The sequence below is a fragment of the Apodemus sylvaticus genome, chromosome X, assembly GCF_947179515.1.
Source record: "Apodemus sylvaticus chromosome X, mApoSyl1.1, whole genome shotgun sequence".
NCBI classification, from domain to species: Eukaryota; Metazoa; Chordata; class Mammalia; order Rodentia; family Muridae; genus Apodemus; species Apodemus sylvaticus.
This window is the reverse complement of record NC_067495.1, coordinates 127635604-127661815: the sequence shown is the minus strand read 5'-3', so window position 1 is coordinate 127661815 and position 26212 is coordinate 127635604. Positions and strand designations below refer to the sequence as shown.

The following is a 26212-nucleotide window of genomic DNA, read 5'->3' as shown; positions in this document are numbered from 1 at the left end:
ATATTATCTCTTCACTATCTTTAAGATGATGGCTTCATGTGACCAATATGCAAAGACTCATTCCGGGACACCATTGGAATTTTTTCGAATCTTAATCTTCTATTCAGAAGCCATCCTCCTCAGCACAGGATGCCATAACAACACGATGTTTTTCATTTGATGTTTCTTAATTCTCTTTTAGTCTAAACTCTCAGCTTTCTTGCATCAGCCACTCAGAGGGTAATGATGACTTCTTTGCTATTCTCCACCCTTTAAGCCACCCTTTCTATCTTTATCCTCTATCTAAATAAGAGCCTGGCTCCTGCTCATCTGTACCACACACATCGAGCCTGCTTGTTCTGTGGCTGCACTGACTCAAGAGAAGGATAGGGCTTGCTTTCACCACAGCAGATTTTATGTTCCTGCACCCGAGAAAGATTTTGCTTCTTGGGTGGATTAGAAAACCCAATAAGACTCAAAGTACAAAGCAACCATCATTACCATCAAGTAATAGTTGGTCTGGGTTACTGTGAACTAGCTAAAATACAAATAAAACTGGATTTTGGGTAAAATTGAAAACAGGCTCAAGGCAATTCCCTCTCTGTTGGTGTTCACAGCTTAATTCCTGGCATTGGTGGAAAGGACAGATCTTGCTAAAATAATGTAAGTTATGTGGAACAAAATTAGTTAACTAGCCTGATTTAATCATTCCATGTTATAAAAATATCAAAGCATTACATTCTACTTCATAAATATACACAATTATTTTCCAACCAGAAATAAATAATATTAAAGGTGTTTTAAAGCCACAAGAGAAAAGCAGCAGCTAAGGAGAAGCTAGGTGACGGGAGAGGGATTAGCTCCAGTGTAAGAAGCCCGAGATCTCTGTGTCAGCATTGCAGCTGAGAAACCACACAGAAGTGTTCAAATTATGATTCATTCATTAATTCTTTTTAAAATTATTTATCTTTACTTTTTTAGATTTATTTTTATTATTTTGCATGTGTGAGTGTTTTGCCTGTTTAGATGTCTGTTGCACCACATGTGTATCTGGTGCCCAAAGAAGTGGTGACCCTCCATAAAGGTGCTAGAAATTGAACCTAAATCCTTTAGCCAGAACAAGTGCTCCTAACCACTAAACCAACTCTCCAGCCCTTGTTACAATTCTTAAAACAAAACTCCTGTTTAACTGGGGTAATCAGATCGATCTTATGTAACTACAGTGAGGATCAACTCAGATATGTTTGTGAAGATGTCTAGTAAACTACAAGACATGGTTAGTTGTCTTCTTCATTAACGAAAATCCTAAAGAATGAAACATGTAGGTGAAATGTGTAAGGGAGTCCATCATATTCAGATATTATGATCTACAAGGCAAGGGCAATTCAGCTCAGAACTGTGAAACCTCCACCTATAAATAAGCTTCCTTTTTGTAAATGAGGGATAAGATTCAGTGTACAGGTCTAGAGGAATGGCTCAATGGTTAAGATCACTTGCTGTTCTTGCAGAGGACCTAGTTTAATTTCCCAGCACCCACATGTTGGCTAACAATGACCTGTAACTCCCGTTTTGGGGAATTTGACACCCTTTTCTGGCCTCTGTGAGCACATGTACACTGTTCTCAGCATACACAAAGATATATTAAATACTGTTTTTGAAATATATGCAGGAGTTCAGGGTCAGCCTGGTCTACATGCATTTCAGTAAATTTCAGGACAACCAGAGCTAAAGAGAGAGACTCTATCTCAAAACAACCAAAATATATAAAAATAAAAATGACTCAGGAAGAGGGGCTGGAGAGGTGGGTCAGTGGTTAAGAGAAGTGGCTTCTCTTCCATAGGACCCAGCTTCCATGTGGGAACTCTTCTGGCCTCCGCAGACAGTGCACACATGTGGTGCACAGGCATACCTTCTGGCAAGCACTCATATAAATAAAATTAAATAAAAATAAATAAAACCTTCCCAAAATAAAAAAAATTCAAGGTGCAAAAAGAAGCAGTAAATCTAATATCTTAGTAGCATCAAGGAAGAGCAAGGCAGCAACAAGGTATTACACACTTGGGTTTAAGAATAACTACAATCAAGAACATTATGTTAAATAAGCTTCCAGACCAGAGATACGGAATGCTATGCAAAAGTTAGTGGCTTTCTTTGATGAAGGCTCGTTCACATAGAAGAGGAAACAGACTTTATTAATACACCCAGTGTTATCCCACAGACTTACAAAGAAGCCAGATTCTATTCAGCAATTGATCAAAACAGCCGAAAGATACTGAGACACTGATGCAATTGATGTGGGGTTATCAGTTACATTTACAGTTTCCAAGAGCAGCCTACTGTAAATTTGTTGTAAAAATTGTCCCACCATCAAATTTCACACTGAATCCTTGAGAAACTAAACCAATGCATATCCCACTTCTGTTTCAGCTTCAGGACTTCTCTCAAGAACATGCCATCATGTACCCTTCTGTATGATGTGTTTTGAGTGTTTTACAACTGGTAAAGGCAGGTTGCCGTGACCTGCTGACACTCTTACATAACCATTCAGTTCATCTCTAGGAGTCGGCCAGCCAGAACCGCCCTTGGGATATCTTCTCCCTAGATGAAGGATTAAATGACTCAAAGGAGAATTAATGTCATGAGCCTGATTTCATTCGAAGCAAGTTTGGTAACTGGTCAACCTGAACAGAGATCACTGAAATAACCAAGTATGAGAGATCCTCTGAAGACATGCACTGAATAAGAAGAAATAGGATGTCAACACTTGGACAGTAAGAACAGCAATGTATTCCAGGACCGACTACAACTCCTTGACTCTCATCTGTCACTCAAAACTGAGTTAACTTCAGTACCTTCCTTACTATTCCTTCAAAGGCTACTGAGCAGTCTGGAATCACCTCCTTTTCCATGAATTCTCATTTGCTATTTCTTCAATCTTACCTACTCAGTGGTGGTAACTACAAATGTTAACTCTCATTAATTGTATATCTCTTCACCTGTCTATCCCCAAAACATTTAAGAGTAAGGTGCTATAAAATTGCATCTTTGCTGGGATTTCTTTTAGAGGTACACACTGATGTATGGAAGATATTTATTAAACATTTCTTATTAAAACATTTCCTCATTTTACAAATTTCTGAAAATAATTCAGGTACTTATAATTACACCCTCCAGAGATGACCACTTTTATTCTCCATCATTTTTTAAAATTTATATTATATTATGCATATTTTCCTATGTCACTGTGCCTTCTTCAAAAGCATAACATAACAGCTGTATGTATATGTACTTTCAACAACTGAATATGTAGTGTTTTAATCACTTCCTACAGTTGTGTTCGAATTTAGTATTTGTCATTGTCATATCAGTATAAATAACCTGTGTATAAATCTCTAATGTGCCTCTGTTAATTACTGAAGTATACAGTCTTCCAAGCAGCATCATTAAATCCACAATTATTATGCCTTGATAAGAATTTAGAATTAGGCTGTGTATGGTGGCACACACCTTGAATCCCAGCACCAGGGAGGCAGAGGCAGAGTTGTGGCCAGTCTAGTCTACATGGTAAGCTCCAGGAGTATATACATAACCTGTTTAAAAACAACAATAACAACAAGAACAAAATAAATTTAGGTTTAGTTTCCCTGGGATAACTACTAAGGGACATCATCTATAAACCACATGATAACAGACAGCACTGACATGACTCTCTCAAGGAAATAAAAACCCACGAGTTGCTGAAACAGAAGACATTCCAAGAAAGACATTTATGTTAGGTCTGGGTTGATTTAAGAAAAGGAAATCTTTGATAAGTCCACTTATCAAGATGCCTAAACCTTCTCCTGAAATTCAGAAAGCTGGACTAGAGAGCACAGTCATTGTAAGAAAGTCTTTTACCATGCAATACCATCAATACAACACACTGTGATATCCAGGTATCAATTTCAGCGTTGCCACTCAAATTTGTCTGAAGCAATCTTTGTACAGTATCCCAAAGTACTAAGCAAGAGTGAGAGGCAAGCATTTACACACAGAGCTAGGAGGTGAATCTTGGTGCAGTTGAGCATAAGACGCTGTCGTCCTCTGAAAGTCTTACTGAAAGGGGAAGGTGGGCTAGAGAGATGGCTCAGTGGTTAAGAGCCCTGAGTGCTCTTCCAAAGGTCCTGAGTTCAAATCCCAGCAGCCACATGGTGGCTCACAACCATTCATAACCATCCGATGCCCTCTTCTGGTGTCTGAAGACAGCTACAGTGTACTTACATATAATAATAAATAAATCTTTGGGCTGGAGGGAGTGGGGCCAGAGCAACTGGGGCCGGAGCAAGCAGAGGTCCCAAGTTCAATTCCCAGCAACCATATGATGGCTCACAACCATCTGTACAATTACAGCTATAGTGTACTCATATACATAAAATAAATAAAAAAAATCTTTTAAAAAAGAAAAGAAAGGGAAGGGTATGCTCTGGTCGCTGGGCCAGGCATGGCAGGACAAGGTGCATGAGAGTTTAGCATTCTCCCCAGCCATATGTTCCCTAGATTTTTACAAGCTGTCAGGATCACCATCAGTTGCTGGGCTCAAGCCGGCCTCTCATGAGGAAGCCTAGAAACCACCAATGCAGCTAGTTGCCAAAGGTCTAAGTGTCTATTTTTACAATGCACTCCCATTTCTTTAAACTCCACTCCTTTACAGCAGGGCAGGCAGGATTCAGTTGCTCCTGAGTGCCAAGGAAGTTAGATCACACAGGGTGGAAAGCCTGAGGAAACTCCACATACGTTTGTACCTTTTTGATATACACTGCCTGACGATCCTATAATTTACTCCCATTTCCCATTCACCATAATAACTGTGCATTGGTCCCAGTTCTGTCTCAACTGTGTTGACATTCAGGCACTACACAGCTGATAAATACACTGAGACACTGCTGTCTAAGATCCTGTAAAAAGGCTGCACTGCCTTACAAAACTGTTAAATGCATTTTTATAAATTTGTTCCCTGAGACAGTCAACGGATGTGAAAACACTTCACACAGAAAGGCAATTGAATGTCCTATCGGCTTGGGACTACTTCAGGAAAGGGTTAGATGCAAAAACCAATAAATTATAGCTGAATGGCTATGAGATTATTTCAAGTGTGAAAAACTGATTCAGAATAAGTGGCTCTTGATACCTCAAAGGTTCAAGCACCAGGTCCCCTCAAAATCTTATATACAGTGACATTAGACTTCTTTCTTACTAAGTGGTAAGGACAAAGATGCATTATAAAGTGCTTAGAATGATTAAAACACAGATCGACCAACTTGAGTCTGATGCTGAGAGGGTGAATGGAGAAAAGCACCCTTTAGACAAAAACTAGAAATGATTATTACAGTTCTAGTGGGGAAGTCATGAATGGTGTCTTTTTTTTAAAAGGAAAGTGAACCTTAGCTATTTTGCTTGTGTGTATGTATATGCATTGCATATGTGCCTGGTACCTGCAGAAACCAAAAGTGGGATCTGGATCTCTCAGAGCTGGAGTTACACAGTTGTGAGCTGCTGTGTAGGTACTAGGAACTGAATCTGTATCTTCTGAAAGAGCAGCAAGCACTCTTAAATTCTGAGCTCCAGGAAGGCAAGTTTTTGATTGTTTGTAACAGAGTCTCACTGTGTAGTCCTGGCTGTCCTGGAAGTCACTATGTAGATCAGACTGGCCTTGAACTCACAGATAGTCTGCCTCTGCCGTCTTGAATTAAAGATGCACACCACCACACCTGGCCTCATGAAGGCAACTTTTTACCCTAGCTTTTATATAACATATTACTAGAGGAGACAGAAGTGATTAAAATCTTAGTGAACAGAGAATTATTTATAATCAGGTACTTAATAGGTTAATCATTCATCCTATAAATGTATGACAAACTATAAGTTTACATTGGAAGAGGACTAGAAGTCTAGCCCCATGCCCAAATTAAAAATTTCAAAGTTCCATCTATATTAGTAACTCCACGTTCTAAACATTTGAACCCTGCCCACTGTGAGTTGTGCTGGCTTAGACTGGAGGAAGAAGGGGCAGGGTAACAATGGAGGTAATGGAAAAAAAGACCAACAAAGGGAAGTTGTAGAAAGTGGGAAAATAGTGGGGAAATTATATAGACATAGTCACAGTTTCTGAGAAAGCAATCAAAATCCAGTATCACATGTAAGTGTCAAAGAGTAACTGGTCACAAAAATCTACTGACCTCCTTCTTTTGAATGGTGCTGTAAGTATCAAGGAATTAATGGAACCAGGCGTTTCAGTGCTCACCTGCTATAAACTTCAAGTGACTCCTAACAAGGTATGTAGTATACAGCTCACATAGTGATAAGAAGAATGGGCTCACATGCCAGGTCTTGCCTAACATTCTGGCACTGCTACTTTTCGCTGGGCCAAGTATTTCACTTTCATATACGTCACTTTCTATTCTGAAAAATGAGACTAGTACCTGCCTCAGAGGGGGGTTTTAAGGACTTAGTTTTTAAATGCATTATACTTACAGCAGTATCTGGCACATAATAAAGCACTGAACTACCACACACTCTCTCTCTCCTTCTCCCTCTCCCCCTCTCTCCCACTCTAATCAGAGATGTGGAATGGGTAATGGATGTACATAAAACAAGTCCTCAGGTCAGGGGAAAGGTGTGGGCTAGAGATGTGCATCCAGAAGTCATCATTATACAGGCAGTACTTAAAATCATTACAGTAATGCCTCTAGTATTAGCTAAAATTTGAATCACTATAAATCATCTGGTAATTCAATATCTAATGAACATATACCATACTATGTTCTGAACCTTTACCATATTTCTGGGTAGTCTATCTCATCCTTTGGCTACAGATTAATTCACATAATCATTTTACAAGTATTTACTGTGTGTAACTTTGCTAGGCATGAAGAATCCAGTACTGAACAAAATCAATATAATTCCTTTGTAGAGATTACAGCCTGAACATAAATGTAGATACTAGTTGAATGGTCACACAAATACAATGTAAAGTTATAAACTGTGATGCATTGTAAGAAATTGTAACAAGGAAAGTCAATGCCATTAGGAGAAAGGAAATGACTTAAAGATTTCTATTAAGGAATGTAATCTGAGGAGAGCACAGATGTGGGGCACTGCAGGAGCCAGAGGGGATGGGAGAAGGAGTAGGAAGGATCAACACAGTGTTCATGTACCAAGTTCTCTAAAAACAAGCTTGGAAATTACCAAATATAAATTATTGAATTAACAGCAAAATAAACATAAACAATGAGAAACCATTACACACCTACGAGGTATCAAAACAATGACACCAACAAACCCAGGAAGGATGTTGGGCAACAGTAACTCCTGTTCATTGCTTCTGGGAATGCAAAACCGTACAGCCATAAAAGACACTTTGGTAACTTCTTGTACAATTACAACACATCACACCATTCTGCACTCATGTTCCTTAATGTTTACATAAACAAACTGAAAAGTTACACCTATACAAAAATCCTTCACGCAAATGTTTACCACTCCTTTATTAGTGCCCAAACATGAAAGCAACCAAATGTCCTTTAGTGGGTAAATGGATAAACTGCCATGCACAGAGGAAATGGAGTATTACTCAACACCATTTAGGTTTGGATCTTAAGGGCTGCCCCCTGAGAATTCTGTGCTGAGGGATTGGTTCTTGGCTGATGATACCACTGGGATGTAGTGGAAAATGATGAGGTAGGACCTAGTTGCCAGAAATAGGTCAGTGAAGGTACATCCTTGATGGCAATATTGGTACAAAGGTCCCTTCATCTCTTTCTCCTGCTTCCTGGCTACTACAAAGTAGGTAGGCTTTCTTCTATGGTTTATGCCACAATGGGCTTCATCAAAGACCCCAAAGCATGGTCTTTTCACCTATAATGGAACTGAAATTTCTCAAAACATGGGCCAAAACAAACTTCTTCTCCTCTATGCTTTGCTGCTATTCTGTCACAGTGGCAAAATGTTGTCTAACATAGCACTAAACCAAAATGAAATATACAGCCATTAAGATATAGAACAGGAACAAAGACATGGCTCGGTGCTTAAGAGTACTTGTCACTCGGGCAGAGGGTGTACACTCCATTACCAGCACTGACATGGCAGTTCCCAATCTTCTGTAACTCCAGTTCCAGGGGCATCCAACACCCTTTCTTGGCTTCCAGGGACATGAGACACACAGGTGGTCCATAGACATACGATGCAGGCAAAACACCCATGTACACAAAAATAAAATGAAATAAATCTTTTAAAAAACAGAGGACAATTAAATGAACATTGTTAGGTGAAAGAAGCCCATATGAAAGACTACTATACGATTCCAACTATGTGATACTCTGGAAAGGCACTACCGTTGAAATAGTAAAGGTCTTATTGGTTGCCAAGGCTAGGAGGATTTTTTAGGGCAATAAAACCATTCTTTATGATTCTCCAATGGCAGAAATGTCAGTAAAACACTTGTCAAGATGTATACAGCTTTATCCACATAGTAACATCCACCCTTCCTTTCACTCAGCTTAAATGTCAACTCCACAATGAAGCTTTGGTAAATCCTCTAAGGCTCTTTTCTCCTGCATCCTCCTGCAGATTGGCCCTCGCACAGTACTTAGAACCTCCTATCGTGGTTTACTCTCAAACCAGTTTCTACTGTAACGAGCTTTAAAAAACAGACTCATTCTTCATATCCCCAGAATCCAGGAAATAATAGCCACACAATAAACATTTGAACAAACACATGAGCGGATAATTATGAAAACCTTCACTCTTGAGCACAGGGCTCTAATTGTAAACCTTGGTCAGCATTTTTGTGTAGAACCTTCCAAATGATCCACTTGATTATTTGTTTCATATTCTGGAAAGAACCATGGCCTGATATTTAAAAAGGAGTGGCATTATGCTGACAAATGCCCTTGTGAAAACACAGTATACCTGTTCTACCTTCATAAATGTGCTTTAGGAGTCCAGTCTCCATTTCAGAGTCACGTTCTAGAGAATGCAACTTAAGATTTATGAAAGGAGAGAGTAAATGAAGACAAAGTCAAAATGATTCAACCAATAAATACTTTAATGAGAACCAAGGTCAAAAACATACATAGCACTAACTGTGCTGGTAGCCTGCTGCTGTAGCCTGTCTGGGAAAACCAACTACATTTAACCCACAGTTGCAAAGAAGGCCCTTTTGAATGTCACCCACCAGTATCCATCTTCACAGAAGACACCAATCTGGGGTCACACTCTCAACGTCGATACTTCCTCTCAGGGAAGAGGTAACACAAATGCATAAACAACCTTTAGTCTCCCTACTACTCTTCAGGCAGGGGTCCCTGTGAGACCGCTGGTTCTGTAAACACACACATCTTTGTCAAAATACATCGGGAACACAAAGAGGAATGGTAGAAAGGGTGGCAGGGCTGGGCTGATGGATTTCCAGTTGTTAGATCTGAAGCCTCTTGAGCTGCTCATATGTAATAAAAAACTGAAGAATGAGTCATGGAAAATCACTGGGTAGATAGTGAAAGCTAAGCCCATTTTGAAAATTGTACATTTCATTCTCTTCATTTACTTAGTCTAAAGGGAATTGGCTTAAAAGGCTTTTCTTAAGATAAAATGTGTTGAGTGCCTACCATGTACCCATTATAATCAGGAGCACTTAGCAATGAAAAGACATTATAATATACTTAGAGTATTCAAGAGCAAACAGAACAACACATGCACACATGTACACACACACACGCACACGCACACGCACACATACACACACACACACACACACACACACACATCCTCAGTGCTAGAAAAGCCCTTATACACAATTCCAAATAAAGAGATATTCTGCCTGTTCAGTCTACAGATTCCAGAAAGGCAGGGGATTATTTTTCAATCCTGCTAAGCTTACGGGTACACACATAGCACCACAAACAGTATCCAGCATATGGCTCTGTACATAGGAGGTACTCAACACATCTGAAAGAGAGAGATGCACCCATGGCGAAATGTTTCTACTTGGCTACAGATTCATTCATACTATGAATGCTCTGTGTCCTCGTAGTATTCTCCAGCTATTTGGGTCTCATAGTTATAGGTTAAGGAATCTCAACCACAATAGCATGGACGTTCCTGTATCTTCCACTGGTATCACTAAAAATTTCATAGCCCTTTTAAGACTGGCTGTGCTTGACATTTTGTTTTATTACATTTATTTGCTTATTTGCTTATTTAATTAATTAATTAATTATTTATTTATTTATTTATTTGCTGGGGAATGGGGAAGGCATGTACCTGCCACACCATGTGCATGGAGTTCAGAGGACAAGTTTACAGGAGTCAATCTTCTCCTTGTACCATGAGTCCCAGGGATTAAACGCAGGTCATGGGATATAGACGGAGGACTTTTACCCACTGAGCCATCTCATCAGATGTTTTTATTTGAAGAGGAACAGTTGGCTCATCTTTTCTGTCCCTTTAAATGTGTATTTGCCTCCAAGGGAAAGTTGTTTTGCTCCTTGCTTCCATTCACACTGGGCTCCAATGGGATGCTTGAGTTTTTTACTTTTCAACTCTGTCTTCCAGAGTTGAATCACCTAGAATCACCTGATAATTTGAAGCACCGTCTTCCATTCTCAATTTCTAAAAGGATACAATGATGTTCCAGGGTCCAAGTCGAAGCCAGTTTGGCCAAAATCCTTTATAGAGTGCAAAAAATCCCTCATGTTTCCACATCTGAAGTAAAGACGTAAGCGAAAATAGTGAATTACACTTTTTTACATTTGACAACCATTTTCCACACCGACCCCAGCAACTATCGCTATTATGAATAGTCTCTTTTCTGAAGATGTACTCTGTAGTGTAAATCCATCAAACTGTTCATTATTCAAGAACTATTTACTTCATTTATAACACATACTTTTCAGTACTGGAAATATAATTGTAAATAAGATCTGGGCATGGCACTCTGGAAACAGAGGAAATAAAATCAGGAGTTCAAGGCTATCCTTAGCTACATGGTAAATTTAAGGCCAAGCTAGGCTATGAGATACCCTCTCTCTCTCTCTCTCTCTCAACAAAACAGCAATTAAATGTAATGTGTCCCAAATAAACAAAAAAGATAAATAGAAGGGGTTGGGTAGTACAAGGAGTTTTGAGGGAGAAGAACAGGAATAAGAGAGACTAATGCAGAATAATTCATGCAAGTACATGACAGTACATGATATGCATATGTATAATGAAACTGAAGAACAGTTCAAAAGGACAGTGTCTACAGTAATAGAGATAGCTACACAAAGTGATGGCACACTTAAAGGACCCTATTCCTAGCCATCCATGCCTGTGTGGAGTCCTCACACTATAGGACTGTTCTCTGTCACCAAAAGAACAGAGTGTAACCTATCCCCTACCCTCAATTATTCACTCTGAAAGAAACCAGCTTTCATTCCATGACAAGCGTTCTACAACATGGGGAACTGTTAGTCATCTTTGAAGCAGATATGCTAGCTCCATTCAAGGATGAGTGAAGCCTTAGATGATATGGATTATAACATCTTTGGGGTTCCTAATCTAGAATCACTCCATGAAGCTGCTTCTCAATTCTTGATCCACAAAACCTAGGAAAGAGTAACTATTCTTCTAAGACCACACAGTTATACATAATTTATACAGTCCATGTCCCCATGGAATGAATATTCTAGTGAAGTTGACAAAAAACGCATACTGTACTGGCTAGTTTCGTGTGTCAACTTGACACAAGCTGGAGTTATCACAGAGAAAGGAGCTTCAGTTGAGGAAGTGCCTCCATGAGATCCAGTTGTGGGGCATTTTCTCAATTAGTGATCAAGTGGTGAGGGCCCCTAGTGGGTGGTTCCACCTTTGAGCTGGTGCTCTTGGGTTCTATAAGAGAGCGGGCTGAGCAAGCCAGGAGAAGCAAGCCAGTAAGAAACATCCCTCCATGGCCTCTGCATCAGTTCCTGCTTCCTAACCTGCTTGAGTTCCAGTCCTGACTTCCTTTAGTGATGAACTGCAACGTGGAAGTGTAAGCTGAATAAACCCTTTCCTCCCCAACTTGCTTCTTGGTCATGATGTTTGTGCAGGAATAGAAACCCTGACTAAGACAAATTGGTACCAGCGTAGTGGGGTATTCCTGTGACAACCTGACCATGTTTTGGGGAGGACTGTGGAAGGACTTTGGAACTTTGAGCTAGAAAAGCCATTAGAATATTAAGAGCTCGGTGGAAAGTTCTGTAGGAGCTTGGAAGACAATGTTAAGAACAGCGCAAAAGATGGAGGCCTGGCTCGTGAAATTTCAGAGGGAAGATTAAAGACTCTTACTGTGGCCATGTTTTGATTGTGAAAATTCTGTGGTTTTGGTTAGCTGGGGCTGAAGAATCAGCTGTGAGTAACAAGATACCAGAACCACAAAAGCAAACCTTTGTGTTACTGGGACTATTGATGTTGGTTAGCTGGAACTAAGAAATTAGTGGTGATTAAGAAGAGACCAGCATCACTGAGATGAAATCTTCTTGGAAGTGTTTTCTGAGAGCACAGAGAGTGTGATCCAGAGATAGCCACAGTTGTATTTTGTGCTGTGTCTGGACTTGGTACTATGTAAGAGTCACCCAGATGGTACTGGTTTTGAAGGCATAAAGGGGTCATGAAGAGCAGCTGAGGCTCTTGGTACAGTGAGAGGCCTCGGAAGGCCACTGGTGAAGGTGCAGCCTCAGTTGCAATTGATGGCCCAGGACTTGAAGGGATCATGCATAGGAGCAGAGGCTTGTCACCCTGATGAGAGCCTATAAGAGGCTATTGGTGAAGCCTAATTACAGTGGAAGATAGCAGTGTTTGGAGATGCCAGTACCATGTGATGACCACCAAGAACAGCAGCAGCAGTGGAGTACAGGCAGCTGGAGCCCAGAAGACAAGCTGTGTGCTACAAAGGGCAGAGCTGAAGAAGTGACCCTAGCCCTTGGAGGAGACCAGAAGATCGTGAGTTGGATCCCAGACATTGAAACATTGGAGTTTGAGTTTTTCTTTTGGTTGTGACTGTGCCCTGATAGGTTTCCCTCTTGAAGGAAGAAAGTATTTTAGTGGAGTCCACAATTGAGAGACTTTGAATTTTTAAAAGACTTTGAATTTTAAAGATATTGGACATTTTAAGGTGATTGAACTTTTAATATGTAAAGACTGTGGGACTTTTAAAGTAATTTAGATCTTGGGGATAAATAAGAAAGTAAGGGTGAGGCTTAATAGTGATGTGTTTGTGTGTCAAGTTGACAAGGGGTCAATTGTACTGGCTAGTTTTGTGTGTCAACTTGACACAGGCTGGAGTTATCACAGAGAAAGGAGTTTCAGTTGGAGAAGTGCCTCCATGAGATCCAGCTGTGGGGCATTTTCTCAATTAGTGATCAGGTGGGGAGGGCCCCTTGTGGGTGGTGCCATCCCTGGGCTGGTGTTCTTGGGTTCTATAAGAGAGCAGGCTGAGCAAGCCAGGGGAAGCAAGCCAGTAAGAAACATCCCTCCATGGCTTCTGCATCAGCTCCTGCTTCCTGACCTGCTTGAGTTCCAGTCCTGACTTCCTTTAGTGATGAACTGCAACGTGGAAGTGTAAGCTGAATAAACCCTTTCCTCCCCAACTTGCTTCTTGGTCATGATGTTTGTGCAGGAATAGAGACCCTAAGACACCTACATTATAATAGATTTTGGAAGGTACTAATATGTTGACACATAATATGTCCAGAAGTTATAAAAATGGATAAAGAAAACCAGGGAAGTGAATAAGGACTTGAGAAAGCCCTTTTCCTTCTCTGATTCTTGTTTTCTACTTTTAAATTAGCGTGACTCCATGGTATATTTTATGTGAATGCTTTGAGGACAGTGTGTGAGGAACAATAGGAACTGCTTTGCATTGTGGTGCCCTGATTTATACAGTAGGGGTCTCTGTATACCAAATGGTTTCAAGAGCTAGATTACACAGGAAAGGTCAAAAGCTGATGTCATATGCTGAATCCTTTCATGTGTGGTATATAATAGACAATTGTCTATTAAGTAATATGTTGGGTGTTTTGTGAGATACTGAAAAATGTTGTTCTACCTTTTCATTAGTGAAATGAATTTTACCACTCTTTTAAGAAATGAACATATTTTAATAAGATAACAATATGAGAAGCCAGATTTACAAATAGCTCTTTTCTCATGGTGCCATTTAAGATCCCAGACATTAGTGTCATTATTAACCACTTGGGGGAGGCAATAGAGTAAAAACATAGTAAAGTTACTACTTATAGACAGGCATTGATAATATGTTTCTACCTCCAGTAAATTCTGAAGGACTCAGGCCAAAATTCATGTTTTAACTTTGAAAATTACTCAAAATAAAGCTGAGATGCAGATAACCTAAAATTACAGAACAAAATGACAAGGGACCTCAGAGATAGAACTGACCAACGATCTCCATCTATAGACTAAAATAAATCTTTAAGAATTTTAAGTCATGCTATGTTGGGGGAGGGGGGTGAGCCCACACCTTTAATCCCAGCACTCGGGTGGCAGAGGCAGGTAGATTTCTGTGAGTTCAAAGTCAGCCTGGTCTACAAATTGAGTTCCAGGACAGACAGAGAAGCCCTATCTCAAAAAACAAACAATGGTCCACAGGATCCTACATGATTCAGACTCTGTCCTTCTCTGCAGACTGACTTCCTATTATTTTCTTGTTCATTTGACACACTCAAAGACATACAATCCTTTTAACTCTTGAATATGTCAAACCCATTTCAACTCAGGCCCTTTATAGTCTGTTCTTTATGAAATTATTTTCACATGACCATCGACTTCCCATCATCCAAATTATCCAGAAGCTTTTGTTAAGCATCTTAGCTGAAGGAATTCAGAACACCAAGCTGCCATTTCAATATGCCATTATTTTCTTCATTGTATTTTACTTCTTTCTAAAATTATTTGTCTATTTTTTTCAACTAGAATAAAACTTCCAATAGGAGATGAACAGTGTTTGCCTTGTTCACCCTTATATCCCCACCACCTCACAGATCTTGGAACAGTAAAGTTTTGTTGAATATAAATTTGTCAAATATAAAGACACACAAAAATAGTATGATACTCTAAAAGTTCTAAGACTTATCTGAATCCTTATATATCTCCAGGATATTTGAAGAATCAGGTTGTGTGTAAACAAGAACTTCTGCAGGTAAACACAGATAACAAGGCTCTGCATTAAATATATAAACATGTATGTATCAATATGTTAAGATCTACCAATATCTGCCTGCCTGTCTATATTAATTTGTGTACTTGTTTGTCAGTCTCACTAGAATGTACATTCTGTAGGGGCATGGACTATATAAGTTATCTATTGCTGTGTAATAAATAAAGTGATTTAGTAAATAACTTGCCCTGGAAACATGATAAATGGAACTATTTGCATCTCTATTTTCATGAAACTTTACTGAGACCACCAGTAAAAGCAAATCCAATAAAATGTACTAAATATGAATAAAATGTGATATAGTTATGCAATGTAGTGTTTTATTCAGGAATAAAAAGAATCAAAGACTTGCTATTATACTAGTATGGATGAGCCTTGAAAGCATGTTACTTGAAAGAAACCAATGAAAAAGGTCATACAATATGATTCCATTTCTATTAAATATCTAGAACAGATGTTGATAGAAAGAAGTAAGCTACTATTTACTTAGGACTAAATGGATGGGAGAAACAGGTGGTATAAAGGGCATTTAGGTCGTTTTTCAGGTGATAAAAATGTTCTAAAATTGATCAATTTTTATGCACATCTCATTGTTACTACAATACTGTCTGCTACAAACCATTTTGAATAAATTATTTTGACAATATGTGAATTTACTCTCAGGGAAGATTTAAATATATATACAAATATATGTATATACATATGTGTGTACACACACGCGCACACACACACACACACACATACACACATATAGAGAGAGAGAATGTGTGCAGGTGGGTAATACTATGACAGGAACTATAAGAAACCTTTCTTGTACACTCAATAGGCAGAGCCTGGGGGTATATTTGGGACCAGTGTGGGGTAAATAGTGAGTTTCAGACTAGTCTCAGCTATATATCAAGATAAGCACTTGGAAGAAAAAATCTAGGTCTGGACAACTTTCACCACATCTGGAATGTAGAAAAAGGGAGAAAATAAAGAATATAGGAATGAAAAGGCTCCTAAAGAACTATGCATTTCTTTACAGAAGTAATGACTGACTGGGGCACTGATTCTCTGGAGGATACAGTTTGGAACAAGAGTTCACTGCAAACAATTATATAGTACTTTAGCATCCTCAGAAAGTAAAAAGGCTGTGAACTACTCTACCTTCTCTGTTTAGGTATATACCTGTCTGTATGTGAATGATTCCACAGATGCTTGCCTTCAACCACAAACTACCCGTATCCCCTTAGATTAGTGGTCTTCAACCTTAGATGAACATACAACCACATATGAAATTCTAAAAATATTGATAATCTGGGTTCTGGGTTCTGGTGACTTCCCCCAAGTTAGAACTATTGTCTCTGAATACCACTGGCTGTTCCCCACACACATCAAACTAACCAACAAAACCCATGTCTCCTACAAAATCTGTTGTTTAATTTTTTTTCATTTTATGGGTACCATGCATGCCTGGTACCCATAGAGGCCAGAAGATGGTGTTGAAGATTCCCTGGGACTGGAGTTAAAAATGGTCATAAACTGGCATGTATGTGCTGAAAACTGAACCCAGGTCCTCTGTAAGAGTACCCAATGCTCTTTTAACTTCTGAGCCCTGTTCTTATGATTTGTCCATCACCAAATACCACCATCTGGTCACCAAATCCAGTAAGTCATCTTTGACACCTCCTCTTCCTTGCACCTCTCTATCATCTCAACAAAACTGTACAGACTTAATCAACTAAATTAGTCTCAATTCTGTCCCATCTTTCTGCCTTAGTCATATTGAGGCTCAGGCCTTCATCCTTCATCATCACTCAGATAATACAAGACTTTCTTTCTTTTTTTTCTTTTTCTTTTTTTTTTTTTTCTGAGACAGGCTTTCTCTGTGTAGCCCTGGCTGTCCTAGAACTCACGCTGTAGACCAGGCTGGCCTTGAACTCAGAAATCCGCATGCTTCTGCCTCCCAATACAAGACTTTCAATCAACAACCTTACCTCCAGGTCAATGGTTCTTTAAGTCGATCGAATCAGCATCACTACTACCTGGGACCTTTCTGGAGATACAAATTCTCAGGTCCCATTTCTGACATGTTAATTCAGATAGTTCTGAAGCAAGTTAAACTTAGAAGACCCATTTACTGTCCCGCCCGTATCCCCTTAGATAGGTAGTCTTCAATCTTAGATGAACATATAACCACATAGGAAATTCTAAAAATATTGATAACCTGGGTTCTGAATTGACTAATCTAAGGCAAACATTGGGAGCTGGAAATTAGTGATTCCAATGTGCACTCAAGATGGAGCACTTACATCCTATTTCTACATAAAGAAAGTGATCTGCTTAAAATACAAATGTAACCTGGTTAAAGCTTTCAATACCTCCAACCATCTCAGTACAACACTCAATACACTTGATAACGTAACCAACCTTCAGTCACTAATATAAGAAAGGTGCCAGTTGTATTAGTTAAGATAATAGTTAAGATAACTGCTTCCATAACCCAAAGGTCTGAGTTTATTGCAGCATTCCTACTTGCTAAGCATGAAATTCAGAGGGAGGTGATCCTTCAGTGCTTCCATATCTATCTCATGGGATAATGAGGAGGATTAAATGACTGAATGCATGTAAGTCTCATTAGAACAGCTCCTGTCATACAATAAAGCATACAACAGATGTGGACTATTATTCTTCAATTTATGGACATACCCTGAGAGTTTATTTCAAACTTCTCAAGTGTGGGCTATAATTTCCTACCATAGATTTCTGAGTTTATCACTTATTAGGCTGTATTGATTATCTTTTTGTAACTGCCGGTACTTTAGGAATAGCGATAATTTCCCTGTAGCTGTTAAAATAGTGTCCCATAAATAATAGATAGCTGTTCAATGAAACTGATAACAGCAGAAAAAAACATATGGCCCCTTCGCATTTTATCCCTGGATTTGTTTTTATAGCACTAATGTAACCAATGCTTCTGTATACATTTATGATATTAACCCCCAACAGAAATACTAAAAGAAGAATGTGATCAACAGAACAACCTGGAATGTAAATCAAGAACTGGGTTTTGAGGTTTGTTAAGTACCAGGCTTTCTACTACAGAGTCTCTCTCTTATTTGAGGTTGGCAAATATGGGCTATAGTAAATCTCATTAAATTTTTACTTTATGTGTATAGGTGTTTTGCCTGCATGTGTATCAAGATACCATGTGCATGCAGTGCCTATGACGGCCGGAAGAGGGCGCTGGAGTCCCTGGAGTCCCCTGAAGTACCATGTAGGTGCTGGGAATTGAACACAAGGCCTTTGGAACTAACTGCTGAACTATCTCTCTATCTCTTAATTTAATAATTAGCAGTTCACAGATGTGTGCTCATTTACATCTTTTTCATTCCTCCTGCTCCCCTCTAACTTCCCCTTTCATGTCCTCAGATACATTAAATCTTGATATCAATGATTCTTCATAATGCTATTAATATATGTATCCCGTATTTTCAAGCACTCAAACTGGAATAAAATTAAGAAACAATATGCACTAACAATTTACCTAAGAGATGGGATATTTGCCTTGAAATGATTCTCAGAAGCTACTAAAAAATGCCATGGAGGGAAGGCGGAAGTGGGGGGGGGGGGAATTAGATAGGGAGTTCCAGAGGGAAGACCTGGAAAGGGGATAACATTTGTAACGTAAATAAAGAAAATATCCAGTAAAAGAAAAAATAAAAACAATAATCTTACAATAAATCAAATAATCACAGACACAAGAAAATACACATAATGGCTGTTGATGCTCAGAATATGTAGCAAGAAGAATAAAGCCTGACAAAGGTCTCAAACATCAAAGAAAACAGAATTTGTAACAAACTTTACGGTGTACATACCTTTAAAATACCATCCAACGTACCCTTGTAGAGGTCCACATGCCCCACTATTGCCCTCTGATTCATCATTCGAGTTCTCACCACATCCACAGGGTTAGATGCCAGAGCTCCAGCCAAACCACAGGTAAAGCTGGAACTAAAGGTGAAAACTCAGTTAAGGTCATAGGTTACCCCCACCCACTTCCACCACTTGGCCACTTAAACATAATTTAAGCCAAATGCAAAACATATAATAACTTAGATCCATCAGATAAAATCTGGGTGGCCTCCCTTCAATTATAATCTAAAGAGAAAGAAAATCTTTTCTAATGAAGCATCATCCAAAGGTTGTCCCTTTCATTTCCTTCTGAAACTCAGCCTCATTTTTAAAGGAGATAGTCCATAAACCTAACAAATTCCCTAAGCAGGACATGTCCTAAAACATTGATCAGTTAGATAAAACTGTCAGACCACAGTATCACATGCCAAACGCATTTAAGTAGTAAACTATCAGAGGCTACATGACAAAGAAAATGCAGTATGAGAGCAGAAATAGTCTTCAGCCAAAAACTGTTTTAACTTCAGAAACTCAAAATAAAATTACCCATTTTTTTCTTGGCTCCACTGAAAGGAAATTTGCCTTCTAGTCAAGAAAAAGTAAATAAATAACAGGTTGATGGGGTTGGAGCTGTAGATTATTCACAGTGTTTGACTAGCAAGTATGAGCCCTGGCTTCAATCCCAGTACCAAATACACATGTTGTAATGGTGCACAGCGCATATCTATAATCCTAGTATCCCGTAAGACAGGCAGATCAGAAATTCAAAGTCAGTCTGAGGCCAGTCTGAGATATAGGAGACCTTTCCTCTAAAGTCAGTAAGTAAATAAAATACAAGCTGTTTAATAATATCCAAAAGCATCTAGTACATTTTATACTACACTGAGCTGCCAGGCTGCCAGGTATCCACAGCATCTGAGGATAAAAGTGGGCAATGGGTTGGGGAAAATATAATCAAAGTGCTTTATATGCATTTATTAATATGAACATAATATATGATACTAATGTAAGAAAATGTCATACTGAAACACATAATCTTCTATAATGAACTAATAATGAGAAAAGTAAAATAGGAAATTCCACAATTTCATAGAAAAACCCAATATTTTATATATTAATATATATCAATAAGTTAAAAATTATAACACATTCAGAAGGTTGAATGTATTGGCCATAGGAAATAAGTGTTAGTAAAAGAGGCTTTTTATGTTCAAACTGCTAAACACAGAGAATGAAACAAACATAGTGCACTTACACAAAGTGTGTTAAAATCGTGTCTCCCAGCATTCCTGAAACGATCAGGTGCTTCTTGGTAATATCATAAACAGGCAACTCTACTCCAACAACAATCGCAGCACGCTGAGCAGTTGGGACCACACCCTATGAAACCAAAGTGATATCAGAGAGCTACTGAGAGTCACATATGTCTTAAAGTGAAAAAAAAAGTCAATAGTGCAAACTGCCAGAAAATAAACTCTGAAATGTACAGTTCAGTCCTTCAAATTGGTGGCTAACACTGGAATGTTGATAATTCCCTATCCATAAATGTTATACTACAAATGAAACTATTCATAACACCTAAGGCGCACAAGATAAAAGACAAATAGTTAAATATGAAAGATGGACTTTACCAAAATTAAAAAGTTGCAATTTAAAAGATAACATGAAGTGAGCGAGAAGATAACCCACACAATGAAGAAATATTTGAAAACCTTCAAGAATTAAGGCATTAGACAAATGTACATCAAAACCACAATGACAGCTGGGGGGAGGGTGCACGCCTTTATTCCCTCACCTAAGGAGGCAGAGCAGGCTATGTCTGAATCTGAGACCAGCCTGGTCTACAGAGTAAGTTCCAGGATAGCCAGGGCTACACAGAGAAACCCTGTCTCAAAATCAAGCAAATATACATCACAGTGAGATGCCATTTCTTACCTACTGGGATGACTCTAGTCATTTTTTAAATAAAATAGTAAGTGTTGGTAAAGATATGGGCCAACTGGAACCCTTACCAGCAGTTGGTAAATATATAAAATGGAGCACCAACATGATAAATAATTTGGCATCTCCTTAAAAATATTAAACATAAAATTACCATATGATCTAGTAATTCCATAAGTACATATACCAAGAAGAACAAAAGCACATTTTCATGCAAAAATAAACACATCAATGTCCATAGCAATAGCCAGCATATTATTGAAAAGCACAAAATAATCCAAATGCTCTTTAATTAATGAGCATATAAATAAAAAATACAGCATATCCCCAAAATGTAATTTTTTTTAATTTATTGATATATTTATTTACATTTCAAATGATTTCCCCTTTTCTGGACCCCCCACTCCCCGAAAGTCCCATCAGTCCCCTTCCCTCCTCCTGTTTTCCCACCCACCCCTTCCCACTTCCCTGGTCTGGTTTGCCCTATACTGCTTCACTGAGTCTTTCCAGAACAAGGGGCCACTCCTCCGTTCTTCTTGTACCTCATTTGATGTGTAGATTATGTTTTGGGTATTCCAGTTTTCTAGGTTAATATCCACTTATTAGTGAGTGCATACCATGATTCACCTTTTGAGTCTGGGTTAGCTCACTTAGTATGATGTTCTCGACCTCCATCCATTTGCCTAAGAATTTCATGAATTCGTTGTTTCTAATGGCTGAATAGTACTCCATTGTATATATATACCACATTTTTTGCATCCACTCTTCTGTTGAGGGATACCTGGGTTCTTTCCAGATTCTGGCTATTATAAATAGGGCTGCTATGAACATAGTGGAACATGTATCCTTATTACATGGTGGGGAATCCTCTGGGTATATGCCCAGGAGTGGTATAGCAGGATCTTCTGGAAGTGAGGTGCCCAGTTTTCGGAGGAACCTCCAGACTGATTTCCAGAGTGGTTGTACCAATTTGCAACCCCACCAGCAGTGGAGGAGTGTTCCTCTTTCTCCACATCCTCGCCAACACCTGCTGTCTCCTGAATTTTTAATCTTAGCTATTCTGACTGGTGTAAGGTGAAATCTCAGGGTAGTTTTGATTTGCATTTCCCTAATGACTAATGAAGTTGAGCATTTTTTAAGGTGTTTCTCTGCCATCCGAAGTTCTTCAGGTGAGAATTCCTTGTTTAACTCTGTACCCCATTTTTTAATAGGGTTGTTTGGTTTTCTGGAGTCTAACTTCTTGAGGTCTTTATATATATATTGGATATTAGCCCTCTATCAGATGTAGGATTGGTGAAGATCTTTTCCCAATTTGTTGGTTGCCGATTTGTCCTCTTGATGGTGTCCTTTGCCGTACAGAAACTTTGTAATTTTATGAGGTCCCATTTGTCAATTCTTGATCTTAGAGCATATGCTATTGGTATTCTGTTCAGAAACTTTCAAAATGTAATTGTTATCTAGCCATAAAAAGAAATGACATGGGGCTGGTGAGATGGCTCAGCGGATTAAGAGCACTGACTGCTCTTCCAAAGGTCTTGAGTTCAAATCCCAGCAACCACATGGTGGCTCACAACCATCCTAACAAGATCTGATGCCCTCTTCTGGAGTGTCTGAAGACAGTTACAGTGTACTTACATAGAATAATAAATAAATCTTAAAAAAAAAAAAAAAGAAATGACATACTGGGAGTCAGGATTTAGCTCAGTGCCAGAGTATTTGCTTAGAAATAGAGGAGGGGAGGAGGGAGGGAAAGGGAAGGTATGCATACCTATGCCCTAAGAGCTGACATAATACAATTCCACTTGGATGAAATATATAAAGTGGGTAAATCTATATAAACAAAGAGAAGAGCAGTTTTACAGTGTTCTGAGAATTAGTCGTGATGGAAATGACTATTAAATGGTAGGGAGTCTCTTTTTGGTAATTAAAATATTCTCAACGTAGACAATAGCAATGCTGGCATAAAGCATGAAACCACCTGATACAATTGTGGATTCGAAAGATGCAAAGTTTTACAATATATGAATCTTCCCAATAAAGTTGTTAGAAAAAATAAAATCAGAAAGCAAAAAGCACTGAAGAGGGCAGAGGGCAGTGGGTTAGAAGTTTCCTGCCCTAAGAATCTCTACATAAATCAGGACAACAACGGGGAGTCTATATTAAAAGGACAAAAAAGAATGAGCAATCAAGAGGAGAAAAGACAGCTAAAAAACCACAGATACAAAAAGGTAAGGCAAAGAAACCTATGGACCAGTCCGCAGCTCCAGCCCCATCAAGAGCGTGAGAAAGATGCTAAGTGGCAACCACACATAAGCAGGAGAATCCAAGCAGCCAGCGTGGCGACTAAGAGACACTCCTGCAAGCCTCAAATCAATATGGAAAACTTGGTGCTCCTGTATGGCAGGCTAACATTGGAAAAGCAGTGTATTCCATCACTCCCCAAATACTGGAGTGTAATAATCAGGCACCATCTTGAGAGGGGAACCATTGCTTGACTGAGTTAATCTACAGAACTGAAAACAAGGGGGAAAAACTCACAACATCAGGGACAGGAATGCCTAGGATACTTAGGGATGCCCTGTCACAGTGCTTGGATAGGAGATGGCCATCAGAAAAAAAAATCACATAGAGAAAGCAAGTTAGACACAGACCTGCTGAATATTAAGTAGAAGGAAGTTTGAGGCGCAGAGTTTGAGGTAGAATGCTCTCCCATCTTCCATAGGGAGCAGTGAGTCTTGCGACCTGTGTTACATTGGAGGCTGAGAACTGTAAGCTCTTGCAGAAGTCCTGAGTTCAGTTCCCAGCACCCACACTGGGTAGATCACAACTGACTGTAACTTCAACTCCAGGGGAATTCCATGCCTCAACTTTAACCTGCAAAGGCACCTGAACACATGCCCATACATAAACACATACAAGTATCCATAATTAAAAATGTTTTAAAATACATAATAAATCTTGATAGACTAAATCTTGATAGAGCAGGTAAATAAGAATGATAGGGAAGAATCAAACTTTATTAACTCTTTTTTTCTGAAGGATATTTTAAAAATTGATTCATCTTTATTTTATGTGCATTGGTATTTTGCCTGCATACATGTATATGTAAAGATGTTAGATATCCTGGAACTAGAGTTACAGGCAGTGGTGAGCCAACATGCAGGTGATGGAACTAAACAGGCGTACTGTGGAATACCAACTAGTACTCTTGACCACGGAACCATCTCTCCAGCCCACATTAACGCTAAATGAGCCAATGACTAAGATAAGGAAGGAAAAGAAGAGTGCATACCTTTTCAATAATAACCTTAACATAATGGTATTATGTCTCTAATAAAAAGCCACAAACTTGCCGGGCAGTGGTGGCGCACGCCTGTAATCCCAGCACTCTGGGAAGCAGAGGCAGGCGGATTTCTGAGTTCGAGGCCAGCCTGGTCTACAGAGTGAGTTCCAGGACAGCCAGGGCTACACAGAGAAACCCTGTCTCGAAAAAACCAAAAAAAAAAAAAAAAGCCACAAACTGGCTATATGAAATTAAAAGAACACTCAAGATCTAAGTGCTTGTTATCTGTACATGATTTGCTTCATTAGCAAAGAAATACTGAGACTAAAATGGGATGTAATGAAAAATTATATTCAAAGCAAAGAGAATCTGAAAGAAAACAGAATTACCTACACCCACAGGTGACAATGCTGACTTCAAAATGAAATTTTTAAGAAAAGTTAAAGGTCCCTGGACAGGTTTATGGCTCAGCAGTATACAACTTGTCTGGTATACAAAAGGCCCAGAGTTCAATCTCAAGCACAGCAAAAAAAAATAAATATGGTCTCCACACACTAATAAATAGAATAATCAACCAAAAAATAGAACAACTGTAGATACACAGTTCTAAATATTGGGACATATAAATTCATAAAACAAATCTATCCAACATAAAGCAACAAGTGGGTACAGATGCAATCACAGTGAGAGACTTCAGTAACTTATTGCCACCAACAAATCTCATCTAGGCAAAAAAAGTAAAGAAACATCAGTTAATCCATAATACAGATAACATGACAAAATATTATCTATAGAATATTCTACCCAACAGTAGTCTAATATAAATTATTCTCAGTAGCCCATGAAACTTTCCACAAAATAGATCATATTTTAGACCATATAAGAAGTTTTAAGGGGGCCAGGCATGGTGATACCACCTTAAATCACAGAACTTGGGAGGCAGAGGCAGGCAGGACTCTAAGTCCAAGACCAACCTGGTCTATATAGCAAGTGCCACCAGCCAGGGCTAATAAACAGTTAGACCCTGTATCAATTAAAAAAGCCTATGGGGCTGAAGCAAAGGCTCAGCAATTAAGAAAGAGTACTGGCTGCTCTTTCATAATTCAGTTCCGGTCACCTACATAGCAACCCACAAGCACCTGTAACTCCAGTTCTAAGGGATGCAATGCACTTGTCTGGCCTCTGCAGCCATCAGGCTCTCATGTGGTACACAGACATACATGCGGGCACAAAACCACCCATACACATCAATAGAATTTCTTTTTAAAAAAATTAAGGGGGGGTGGACTTGAAAGGTATCTTTGGCTAAAAGTTCAATCGCAGGACCCATGTCAGGCAGGTCCCAACTGCCTGTAACTCTAATTCCAGGTCATTCAATGTCACTGGCTTCCAAGAGTACCTAAAACACACTCAGATACACGTAATTAAAAATTATGAACACTCAGGTGATGGTAGCGCTCTCCTTTAACCCCAGCACTCAGGTGGCAGAGGCAGGCAGATCTTTATGAGTTCAAGGCCAGCCTGGTCTATAGAGCTAGTTCCAGGACAGCCTGGGCTACACAGGGAAACCCTGCCTCAAAAAAAAAAAAAAAAAAAAGAGGAGGGGAAGAAGAAAAGGAAGAAAAAGGAAGAAGAAAAAGAGGAGGATGACAAAGGAGGAGGATGATGATGACTAAAAGAACATTTTCAAAAAGTCATAAGGGGCTAAAGAAATGACTCAATCAGTAAAGTGCTAAACTTGCTATGCAAGTATGAGAGTTAAAATTCAACTCAGAACCCACATAATAAAAAGCAGCTTATGATGATGCATACTTGGAATCTCAGTACTGAGGAGGCAGAGAGGGCCCCCTCCAGTGAGTGCCGCCATCTTGGCTACCAGACTT

The 26212-nt window shown here is 39.1% G+C and overlaps 1 protein-coding gene across 1 annotated transcript in view; it reads right to left on the bottom strand.

Moving 5' to 3' along the window:
• Positions 1 to 9043: 9043 nt before the first annotated feature.
• Positions 9044 to 26212, bottom strand: part of Slc25a14 (solute carrier family 25 member 14) — a 52470-nt gene continuing 35301 nt past the window's right edge. The window contains 4 exon segments of the mRNA XM_052171362.1: positions 9044 to 9472; positions 10636 to 10716; positions 19069 to 19204; positions 20361 to 20485. Of these exon segments, the coding sequence (XP_052027322.1) occupies positions 9431 to 9472; positions 10636 to 10716; positions 19069 to 19204; positions 20361 to 20485 (384 nt within the window). The 3' untranslated portion in view covers positions 9044 to 9430.